Raw genomic sequence first — 12,459 nt, 5'->3', positions numbered from 1 at the left:
CCGGGAAGGAAATCGGTGAAAAAAAGGGAAGTGCTGCAAACCGAGAGACAATCCTAACTGCGTGTCGGCACCTTCGTTCCAGCATGACGAGAAGTCGAGACAGCTTTATAGAGACCCATTTCTTGCAACAGTCGAGACAAAGACTTCCATCCTATGCGAATTTTTCTTAATTCCATCACGCCGTGTCTTTAATTGCTTTCCACTGAACATAACATTTAACGGCCTTTATACTGTTTGTTACTTCTTTTACTTTTAGCCTTTGGATCATACAGGTTGCCTTTATTATTATTAAGCACGCTAACTCAAAGGAAAATCGGGAATGTTATGCTTTCTTTCGACTTACGCCATTATTAATGAAACTTGGCGAGTCGTAAGTTAAGTAGATTATTCGCACTAATAGGAGAATTCTTTTCTCTCTGTTACAGATTGAAAAGCGCTGGTGGCAGAGGTAAGGAAATTTTCAAGAATTATTATAAAATTTGAACTCCTATTTAAGCTCTCTAACAAGATTATGTACAAATCTTTCATCGAGTTTGACATATTCATAGTTTTAGTATAATCACGTATACGTACAGCTATGGAATACGTTCATTGTCAATGAAAAATATTCTACTTCTAAAGCAAAAGTATTAACTAAACTCAGACCTACCTTCGTTCAATAGCGCGGCTTAGTATTTATGCTTCAGGTATAGAAAATTAGTATAATAGACATACCAAATGACCTTAATTATAGTTATGATTATGACCAGCTCTGATGGGTCACATTCAAACCGACTCGCAGTTATTCCAATCCTGAGCAGGATATCAATTCAAACTTCCACCCATTCTCAACCACCATCCCCGTCGTTAAAATATGATATCCTGCTAATAATTCCATTCTATTCCTTTGTACGAACACTCTTTTTGAAACCTTACCTATCTGTATTCAAGAAACCTTGCCACGTGTAACGCGATCGACAATAAGGACTGAAGGTCCTCCAAGAAAAAAACGTATAGTTGCTCACGACAGTATTCGAGAAACCTTTTACGAATATATTATACGTGTGTTATACTTGTAATTATCACTTGTGAGTACGATCATCATGACGTACGATAGCTGTTCGAATATTTTCGTACACCACTGTGAAAGTAAAAAGGAAGAAGAGAATTGTATAAGGAGGATATTCTTAAGAATCTCCGAATTCTGAAGGAACAAATTGGTTCGACTCCTCCGAGAAACACGAGCAATCTCTAAATCTATCACTATCCCGAGTTTCCTCCATTCAAAGTTCACAGACGTACTTACATCCGGATGTTCGATCCGTCGAAGGAAAGACACACAGACCTCACAGTCGCGTGAGACGTATGACGTGGATTGGTGCAAACGAGAAGCATAGTAGTGCCGTGGCGTCGAGTGTCAGAACCGATTGGAGTTTAATTAGTTCGCATAATGAAGGTCGGCTTACGGCGGTATATTCAGCTTGTGCTACCGATGCACTCATGCTACTGCTGCTACTGCGCACACGTAAAGGATAGCTCAGCTCAACGACGGATGGGCGACATAAAGGACAGTGAAACGCGTCTAATTAACTTTCTGATTTAAAATCACCCGCGGCACGATACGATCAACGAACGAGCCGGCTACGAGCCGACCCGGGGTAGCTGGGAAGGATGAACGGAGATGAGAACCGGGGCAAATAGAAGGAGAAAGGGCAGGTTACTACCGACCGAGGGATACAAGGGTCACCCGAATTAATTATCCGACACTCGTTTTACTGAACCTCCTTGGACTCCGTCGTCGTTCTTCACCGATCCACGATTTGCTTCTTAAGTGCCCTTCACACCGGCACGTCGTGATCACTCGGGGGCAGTGTAACGCTGTCTGCCAGTGGCGCCAAAGGCGTCTACCGTGGAGAAATTGATTAGCCCTTTCCGAGATAATGATTCCCGCCCCGATACTCAAATCGAATGCATCGTGTGCGATTAACATTTAGACGAGTAATTAATCGAAAGGTTTGACTTCGGCTAATTAAACAGAAATAGAGGCGCTGTTTAAAGAGGTAAGTAACAATGAGATCGCGGTAATAACGGAATGCCAAACATATTCTGCAAAAGAGAGCGAGTTACATGAAAAAAAAAAAAAAACGAATGCCGAATTCCGAAGAGCATAGAGGTCGTAAAAGACTCTCGTCTTTTAAGACTCTCATTACGATCTCATAAATTTGTGCTTAAGGAAGCTGTAAATTATGAGTACACCATCCGCGGACGTGTTCTTACACCGGGGAAATCGCGGGCTTTGATTCCTCCGTTTTCTTCTTCGTCCGTTTCTATTAATTACGTTAAAACCACAACGGCCGACGTCGCGAGCCTGTTCACCGCGGGTTTATTCATCCGTGGTCTATGTAAACTTGTCAGCAGGAAAATTATAGCTGTATATATCGAATATGGATGTAATTGGAATTTCTACCGAGAGGGGTAGACCGGAAGTGACTGGGTTGGTTGAATAACCGCGCACGCGGTGATGTTGCAGCGGCAGGCAATTTCATAGGAGGAGAAAAGGAAAAAAAGCACGAATTAATGAAACATCGTTGAAGCGTACAACCGTGCGTAAGAATCGCCGCAAATGCCAACGGACAAGAGAGGCGTTAATGGACGGCTGAAAGGGGCTGTTGCACAAAAAAGACGAGAGCCCGTACACGTTAGGTTCCCGTACGATCGACGCGACACAATGGCGATTCGAGGGCCGGGTAGAATAGGTGAATCGAATGCGTTAATCGGCTTATCGCGCGTTCCTCCACTCGATACGCCGAATCAGCTGCTGTTCCCTCGAAGAGACCAACGACAACGATCGCGTGTATTCGTTCAGAGGATATTCTTTACTATCTGTTATACGCGAAAAAAATTAATTTGCGTTATTTCGCAAGAAAAAACGCCATTCTCCGTCGCGGGAGCTTTCTGTCCGCATCCATGTTTCTACGAACGTTCCAAAAATATCTAGAGTGGGTAACAAAATTCACGGAATACGAAGGTGAGCCGTCTGTCATTCAAGGAATTCCATAAACGGTCAGACCCAAGGTATGCTTTTCTCGCATCAGTGAAAATTTCTTTGACATGATGACGCATAAGGAGGTATAAGAAACCGTCGACGTTCTGCGTTGACCGGTAAAGGCATATCAGACAGAACCGTGTACCTCGATCCGTAACGAGCACGCACGACTGCCAGGAAACAGAATCCGGGGCTATAGACGTTGGAATCTAGTAGGTCGTGAGGAGAACATTTGCCCCCCGCTGTCACGACACGGCACGATTTTCACGCGTCCCAGTTGCCGGACTAATGCATCCGTCGACCAATTAATATTCGAACCATCTAATCCGGTAAATCACGCGGCTTAACGCGTCCACGGAAGGGCGACCCGAAGCGACAGCCTGGAAAAGAAACGGGTCCAGTTACCTCACCTCGTCAAATAGATGGAAAGCACAGCGTAATCACCCCATAGAACTTGTATACGCATCGTACAACGTTTCGTGCGATTAAGGTTTCCCTTCTTCGAACGCCGCATGGACCGTGAGCGCGAGAAAGAGGACGAAAAGATCTTTGTGACAGTTCGACGTTCAATTATAAACGAAGACCGATCTCCGAGGACGGTGTCGTCCAAGTGGCAAACCGATAAATCGACACCGTCTTATTTACGATAGCAATAAACGGCTCAGCGGTTGCCGTGGAATTCTGAATTACCGTCGGTCTGTGCGTGCGCCAACCGAATGCCAGAGACTCGCGTTCCACGATAAATAACGCGATTACCGTCGACACTCGTCGATGTAATCGATTGCACTCGGATTTCTAGGCAGTCGCGCGCAAATGAAGTCGCGCACGCCTATCCTCCCGGGTGATGGAGCACCAGGCGCCGAGAGTGTCTCGTAATGAATGGAAGGTTGATTAGGGTCGAGGGGAAGGCAATTGAAATCTTTGAAACGTTGGAAAGCTGGCTGGTAATTGGTCCCGATGGAGCAGGTTCGCGTGTCTCCGTGCAAATCAGCGAGCAACAATTTTCTTTACATAATGCAAGACAAATAACTTTCTCGGCTCGTCAGGTTGTATCCGTTAGTTCGATGAAAATGTTGAAACTCGCGATGAACCGATAGTGCGACGACGCGCTCGTTAGAATGCATTAACCGATGCGTCGAAAGAGTTTTGCGCGAGAGGATTCGCGGCTCCTATTACCAAGGTAATCTCGTAGCCGATGCATAAATGCTAATTATGTAAATTATGGTGTAACGGCTCGTTATAAATATCTACGGACGCCGATTGCAAAAAGGAAGAATTAAATTTCACCTCGGGTACGTCACCTTGCTTTTCATTCTGAAACGTTAAAGCGCATCGGCGATTATCCTCCCGAGCCTGTGGCTTCTCGGAAGAAGAAGAAAATAGCGTCTAGACGAGCCACGAAGAAGAAGATTATACTCGTTGCACGGGCACACACTTATGCGTGCCGTTGGTGTAAGGGCACCGCGATAAACGAGAACCAGTCTCTGTATCTCCTGGCAAGTGACAGCCGCCAAGGCGTGCTGTGACGCGCGAGTCTGCTCCGAGACTCCACAGTTCGGAACGACGAAAACCACCGGCCGGATGACAACGATGACCAGGACGACGATCACGACAACGAGGACCCTCGTACGTGCTTAGGTTATGAGCTCGACCGATGAAAAAAGAGAGACACGACCATGAGATTCCCATAATCTCGTTTTTCCTCTGTGGCATTCTCATACCCACTTACCGCGAGGCGGCACCTCTGATCTATAAATTCCGAAATTCTTTTTTTCTCCATCCCTCCCTGTTTCTCTCTTTCCCCTTTTCTCTCCGTCTTTCTTACCCTCGTTGCCTTCCTTCTTCTACGTCCTGGTTCCTCCACCCGCCCTTACACTCTTGCCATCCACCCCAAACCCTGTCGCGTTTCTGTGAGCACTATGACAGCACGATGACGGGCACACAATGAGGCCATACAGAAAATAACCGCTTTTTTTTCCTCTCCTCTCTCCTTACGCGAGCTCATGTCATAATGCGGTGATTGGGGTCCATGTATACATAGGTACGTGTAATATATCTATGCACGTGATCCTGTGCCTGTACGTATACGTGCACGCACGGCCGGCAGTGTAACGTAACAGGATTCTGTCCGAGCTCACCTGGCACTTCACGAGCTTCGTCTCGATTCGAGTCCCACTGGGTTTCGGCCCTACTTCACTGAAACTCGAGCGCGACTTTCGTTCACGATCCTTGCCAACGGATTTTCCAGAGGACCGAGCGCTCACGTGGGACCTATATTCTTTTTTGTTTGTGTCCTAGCGAGTTGCTGTACCGTCGGTGTCGAGGATTCGAACGCTCAAGAAGCCGGCGGCCCAGGTGGTGGAGGAGGAGCTGGCGGTGGAGTGGCCGTTATACCCGACCGGCCGCCTCTCGAGCTCGATAAACTGCCACCTTATCACGACGTCGCTCCTAGCCCTGGTACGTATCGTTCCGAACCGATCAGAAATCGCGTCGTATCGTTACACGATAGCTTCGAATACTCTGTTTAAGTCAAGTTAAATAATTTGTCTCGTGGTTCGCAACATTCGTTTATGAACAATCTTTGAACGATCTACATTGAACAGCAACAGATTATTAGAATTCCTTGCTAGAGCTCAAATATTTTGTTATTCTTTCGATATTATACCAAAGACTACGGAGTCTCGTAATATACAAATTTGATTATCCTATGCAAAGATCAATATTGAATATTAAGATGTTGAAGCTTAAGCGACTCGAGTAACTTTACCTTCCTGTTCTCTGAAACCGTGGATACTTCGACTACATACGTACAGTCGTTGGGTACTCGATAATTGACGTAAAGCAAATGAGAGATACGCGACTTGTATGGGTTGGTGTGATGTGATTCAAGGGCACAATGTGTGGTCGTGGTTAGGCTCGCGACGCGGCGGCGGTACACCGGGAGTCGTCACGACGCCTCTGTCGCTTCCGCAACACAGACGGGCGATGAATCTCCCTGTGGAGAATCACTACACCCACATGCAAACGGACGAGGCTCTCTACGCAGAACTGGACTCTCAGGCCGCGAGCTACGCGAGCGATCTCCAACTACAAATGAGAGGAAGCTCGACGTACGGTACAACTTCCGGCGGGCAGGACGACGAATACCACGAGCTAGACGCCGCGAGGTTACATCGTCATTACGGTGGAAGCAACGGGGACGAATCTTTGCAAAGGGACACGCTTCGTACACGTCACAGTAAAAGGTAAATTAATCTCTGTAATTATGTTTTTCGTGAAGTTACTTCTCTCGAGAGCTGTTATAGTCATCGTGATCGTTTTCTATCGGCAATAATAATCGCGCTGGAATACGCCCTCATGAATCTTCGAAGCACTTAACTTTAATAATTTCAATCTACAACCAGTAGTCAGCATTCCTTTCCTTTAATTGTTTTTGCGCATTAAAGCGGTACCATCGGTAATTAATTGCGTATTGATATTCGCTATGTTGTATTTCGGTCTTTTCCATTATCCATTATATATTTAACTTCGTGAAACAGTTACGACCATCTGATACCGCAAGATTTTCAATTTAACTATCGCGATTATATTTTATGGACAACTATTAAATGCTTATTTTTTGTGGCTATTTCCAGTCCAAAGTTTCCAAACGATATCGAAACCTGTCCTAGAAAGTCTCAGAAAGATCAGTTTCACACGATTCCTCTACTCTCGAAGGACAAGCATGTGCGACTGATCGTAGGACACCGACGATGACATGCAATCTCCATGTATTACGGGAAATACACCTGACTAGAATGTACCGTTAGCATGCATAATTATCCTATTAATATGCATCTCCGTTGCTCGATCGAATCTAAATATTCGAAAGGAAACGGAACATTAAAGACTGAACCTTTGCAACGTTATCACAAATATATTCAGTTAATTATCCACATATTTATTATAAAAATAAACACGAAGCAACTCGTTTAACAGACACGTGCATATACTACGAGCATGTGTTAAATAAATTCCTTTTTATAAATCCCTACAACACTGTCGGTTTAGAATTACGATGAAACCACTTCTAAGGTATACGTCAATAATATCGAGCGTGTACCTATGTTTAATTAATCGATCAAGTTTTCAATGTTTAAGAGTCGCCGTAATACAATCTTTTCAGGTTACAAGAACCGGATTACGAAATGTACGAGAACGGACCGTCAACGCCAGTCCCGCCAGGTCAGATGCAACATCATCATCACCATCATCACCACCACAATCATCACCATCACCATCAAGACCTGCGGATCGGTAGCAGAAACGGTGACCACCCGTCGTATCAAAACACAGCGTACACCGGAAGCGACGCTGAACCGGATGGTCCAACTTTGAGCAGCGCGCCAAGCAGCGCCTACTACAGCGACCTGAGCTCGAATTCGGCGAATCAACAGATGCCTACGGCGGCGTCTTCTGGAAGCAGCACGAATCTGCATCTGAACCAACAGGGTCTAGAAACCCCTCAGTATCGTTTGGCCGCGATAAACGAGAGTTCCGTGCCTTCGGACTATATTTAGAATGAAATTTCTCCACTGTGAATTAACAACCAGTGAAAAGTTCTTTTTCGGATAATCGTGTTTCGATATCTTTCTCCACTTGTTGGAATAGTGATTCCGGAGTGTTTGATCGCGAAGATCGAAGACTGAAGCTTTGATCTGATGACGATCAGAACTCAGGAATATCTGCGTGGAATCGTGAAGAAAATAGATGATCGAGTGTATTACGTTGGATCAATGAGATGAGAAGAAAGAATTTTATGACAACGAAATTCGCGTCATCAACGCTTTGCGTGAAACGATAGTGCCATAAATATTATTTGACTTACAGTTCCACTTTCATTTCACATACTTGCAACTATTCGTCGGCTCTCGACGGTCGATACTGTCTTCAAGAATACATCGTCTGTTGCACTCAGAAGAGCAGAGCAATTCTCGCGCTATGTGAACCAAACTTGCGTAACGAAATTTTATATTACGTATATAATGTTGTTATTGTTCTTCTCTCAGGGAATGACCGTTCACAGAGAAAATTAGTCTGCGGACTTATTAATGATCTAATACGTTACGAGTATTAGCCTTATTATTGTAACGCGGCAACGGGACAATGGATTCGCGAGCGTTACTCGGTCTTCGGCAGTTTTGATCTATTGATCGAATTCGTTCGCGCACGCGAAACGAAAAGGTCTCCTCGAGAAGGCAACGGGAGCACGAAGCAGCGAATGCACGAAACCGATTGGAATGAAGTCGTTTCGGGGAACAGGTGTTTCGTAATTTGACGTTCGAGGGCTTTCAGTCAGCGCTCTCAACTACATCCGCTTTGCTTTTGCATTTCGAGCGAATGGCATGGACTGCTTCGATGGTATTCTCCTTTCTCTCCTGCACGATATCTTTTCTCCGCTGTTTCGAAATTCTTGTACCTTTTTCAAATAACTTCGACTCCTCCGATAGAAAGAATATTTGCCATTGAATTGTGCGAATATTTCCGTTACATTGCTTTGCATTTTTAACGTTCAATTTCTAAACTGAGATTTTAATAGGAAATCATTTTCACAAACTATTTCGTACTAATATAGGATTCTAATAGCTACGTATTAATTTCCTTGATTATCCGGATCAGTTTTATATGAGACCAATGGATGTGTTGATATCTATAAACGTAAAACATAAATCATATCACGGATTTAAAAAATAAAATAGATATTACATCATCAGAGAACTCGTTTCAACGAGGGCGACTGTTTCACAGCATCGCGCGACAGTGTTCGCCACTGAATCGTTAAACAGGATTCGGGCGCTCCGTCAGGCTCAATCGTTTATCTTCGACCCTCGTTCGACCGCAGAATTAATTCGTTTCACCCGATTCGGCAGGACTCGTTTAATCGACGCCGTCGTGTTCTCTTAATTACCTTCCCTCGGACAGGCTCGATTGTTTCTTCGACAGAACACGAACTGGAAGAGACGTTTTGCATCGAGATTCTGCACCGCGCCCGCGTTTACGTCTTTCATTTGTATCTCACCTGCGCCTACCTGTCGCCACGAGATTACACTACACACCTTCCACGTTTACTTATCGCGTCATCCCTTTAACCAACGAAGCTCTTTTTTTCTTACATTTATGCGAATCCTCTCGCAAGCTTTTAATTAACATGAAAACTTAAGCGACCATTCTGTAAGTCTGAGTACAACGTCGTTAACATATCATAGACGTTTGTGGTAAAAATTCATACTTTTACAAGTGCGATTAATCCTGCTGTACTTCTCATTCTTTCTTCACGTTTCTTCAGATATCTTCTTTTTCTTTTGGAACACTTTATAAATGTATAAACGTGCATAGTTCATTCATTAAAATAAGCCTCTCAGAAGCTAAACCGGTCACTTCTTGTGAATTCTTGAATTTCATTACATAAATAATGTAATTGATGTTCAATTTTCAAAAAACAGATGGTTTAACTCATAAGATCGCGTATCACAACGAAATGGTATAAATAACGGCAAGTTGTTACGTAGATTTAAAGAAATAACGTCCGTAACATCAATCTCTTGTACTGTTTAGTTTATGAGAATGATCAGTGCGACTTCTGAATGATTCAAATTAAGGAAACTACCTACGCAAACTACACGCGAGAAAAAGAAGCTCGACAAGTAGAGATAAGAGTAATGCATGTCAAGCGTCCATGACAGTTGCCACGTTCACTGGAACTCCCGAAATGCGAAAAGTACATACTTTTTTTTCTCTCAATCGTCCGTGTATCCCGGTAAGCCAACGTAAATTACGTCAGTACTACCGTGAGCTCATAAATTACCGCGGCCCTCCGGTTCGTTGTACACAAAGAAACGCGATGTTTCGTTGGCCGAAAAACCATTCCGCGGTGCGGAATCATTCACAGCTCTCTGCCACTTAACTATACACACCGAAGAGAACGCGGAGCGTGCAACAACAGATGCAACAATGCACTGCCTCGTGGCCACGCAATAATTAATTGCGCCCTCGCAGCCACAATGGCGATAGGGAGAGCCGGCGGTGCTTGGCGCATTATTTCCCCGAAAAAAATCCCACGAACGCGGCGCGTTGTCGGATGGGTAGGCTCTTATCGTGGTCGTGTTACGCGAACAGGAACGGTATTATGGAATTCGTTGGTGCCTCCGCTTAATTAAGGCCCGATTTTCTCCGCCAGGATCTTCCGCATTTAAGCGACGAGCTTGTATCGGTCAAACTCGCGAGCGATTTGCAGCTGCGCACCAGCATACCTTTGTCTCCTTGCTTAACAGTTACTTAGGAGCATCTTCGAAAATGAAGCGTACAAAACAACAAGCTTCGTTTACTTACAATATTTCCAAAAGTCTAGAAATTCTTCGAACTAAACGAAAATCTATCCGGGAAATGATTAAGAACCTTAAAAGCGTAATATCGTCTTGGGCGACAGTAAGAAAATCGACAGCGCAGCAGGATCGTGAGAATTTATCTCGTTGAATTGCCGCGAATTTCTCGATTGTCTCTTTACTCGATACAAAGACGATACGGAGAACGTGACGAAGCACGCGTCTAGGATGTAGCGAAAGGAATACAGGGTCGTAAGGACGTTCGGACCCGCCCTAGCTGAATACACACTATCTTCGCCCCTGCTACGGGATATATAAATTATACATGTAAATATACGGGCGTCCGGGCCGAGAAAGATCGAACCGTGAGATATCGAGATATGTGTTGGCGACCCGCACACCTCGCCTCCTACTTTCACCTCTTTTTGCTCGTTTTCTACTCTCGTCCCCCTTCCAAAGGTTACGCTAGCACGCACGCATAAACTCACGCATCTACGTGCCTATGGCGAATACCTTTGTCCCCGCTGCCACCGAAACGTCCTTATGCCCGCGTGCACGCATGCCGTTCCCGCTAATTCCTATGCATTTTTCGAATTACCGGTGAAATCACGGCAGACCCAGCGTTCCTCGTTCCCCGTGGCGTTCCCACACCGGAAAAATGTTCGTGGAATGAAACCCCCTGCACGGCTGAATTGTTCGCCGGCTGCTTTCAGCGCATCGCGTACTGTCCTCTCGAAACTCGATTCGCTGAAAACCGCCAAGAGCTTTTTCACGAACGGACCAACGAATTTGCGAATAAAGTTTCTTAAACGAGAGCACTGTGAATCAATGTCGTTATGTACAACCTGTAAGAAGTCGTTTAATCGGATACTAAGTAAAGTGTCGCAGAAATGAAAAAATTCCGTTCAATCATTTATGTAATATTCTCTATAAAGTGGTGCAATACGGTGTGTCGAAACTCTTATTGCGTAGAGAACTATTACCGATCGATTAAAATCAAATGCATCATTACGAAACAGACAGTAAACTAGCGGTTTATCTTGGAAACGCGATTTCGATCGCGACACTTTAAGGTACAAATCGTGGAGAATGGAAAAACTACGGTCGCCTTGTATCGATATGATATTTATACTGGTAAACAAAAAACTGGTATTGAGATTTTATTGCACCAACGACAACGTTCCTGACACAAATGCACGATTTACTATCGAATTTGTATTTTCTATGTGATGTGATGTTTCTTGCCTATAACTTTTGTAACTATAGTGAGAGAATAAGATGTAATATAGCGATCTAGCAAAGTTCAATGCGAAAAATAATGTATAAAATCGAAACGAACGTGTGAAACTGTAAAAATAAGAAAATTTATAAGTTGCTTGTATTGTAATTAATGTTAATCATATTATTGACATGAAACGGTGCTAAAAATGAATTGTCATACTTGCGATTAAATTATTTATATTTTCAAATTTCTGAAAAGATTAGAAATATTTTCTTCATTCCCTATCAAAGTTGTTACATGAAAATATCAAATTATTATAAACTTTCAGGAATTTTTATTGTAATGTTTGACAATTCTACAGTACAACAGAGTATTAAGTTTTCGTTTAGAATAAGTGCTGACGCGACTTGTACATAACGTGGCAAATTGTAAAGAAAGAAAACTATTTTATTTTCATGTATATAATCGTGAAGCGCTTGTGTGCATGAATAAACTTATTCTGTGCGCAATTAAGTCGACTATTGTGACCAATTTTTAAAGGCATTGCACTTTTTTGTATGTAAGAAATTGTACAGTGAATAAAGACAAATTCCATATCTACAGACAGCTTCTATCAATTAATAAATATGTTTTGCGAATTTTTTTAAATTATTACTAACAAAAAAAATAACATTTCATTACTAATAATAGTACAGTTATTCTATTACAATTAATGTGTTACGCGCATTCCCGCCAGCTTCCATCCGATCAAATAGAAATCAACATAATTCCTATATTCGACTTATTAAGTTGTGGAAAGCGTAAAAAACACTCCAATTTTCCTCCAGTCGGTATGTCAGAACCTAATTCAA

The 12,459-nt window shown here is 43.5% G+C and overlaps 1 protein-coding gene across 2 annotated transcripts in view; it reads left to right on the top strand.

The window, feature by feature from the left end:
* LOC117153538 (uncharacterized) overlaps positions 1–12,196 on the top strand; it is a 74,627-nt gene extending 62,431 nt beyond the window's left edge. The window contains exons 4-7 of one of the 2 annotated variants that reach the window (XM_033327680.2): positions 426–448; positions 5,324–5,482; positions 5,940–6,270; positions 7,191–12,196. In XM_033327680.2, coding sequence (XP_033183571.1) covers positions 426–448; positions 5,324–5,482; positions 5,940–6,270; positions 7,191–7,584 — 907 coding nt within the window. In that variant the 3' untranslated portion in view covers positions 7,585–12,196. Of the gene's footprint in view, positions 1–425; positions 449–5,323; positions 5,483–5,915; positions 6,271–7,190 lie in introns of both variants that reach the window. The other variant, XM_033327679.2, reaches the window with a different exon arrangement.
* Positions 12,197–12,459: the final 263 nt, after the last annotated feature.

Source organism: Bombus vancouverensis, chromosome 1 (assembly GCF_051014615.1).
Source record: "Bombus vancouverensis nearcticus chromosome 1, iyBomVanc1_principal, whole genome shotgun sequence".
NCBI classification, from domain to species: Eukaryota; Metazoa; Arthropoda; class Insecta; order Hymenoptera; family Apidae; genus Bombus; species Bombus vancouverensis.
Note: the sequence above shows the minus strand (reverse complement) of the source record. Positions and strands in the feature narration are given on the sequence as shown.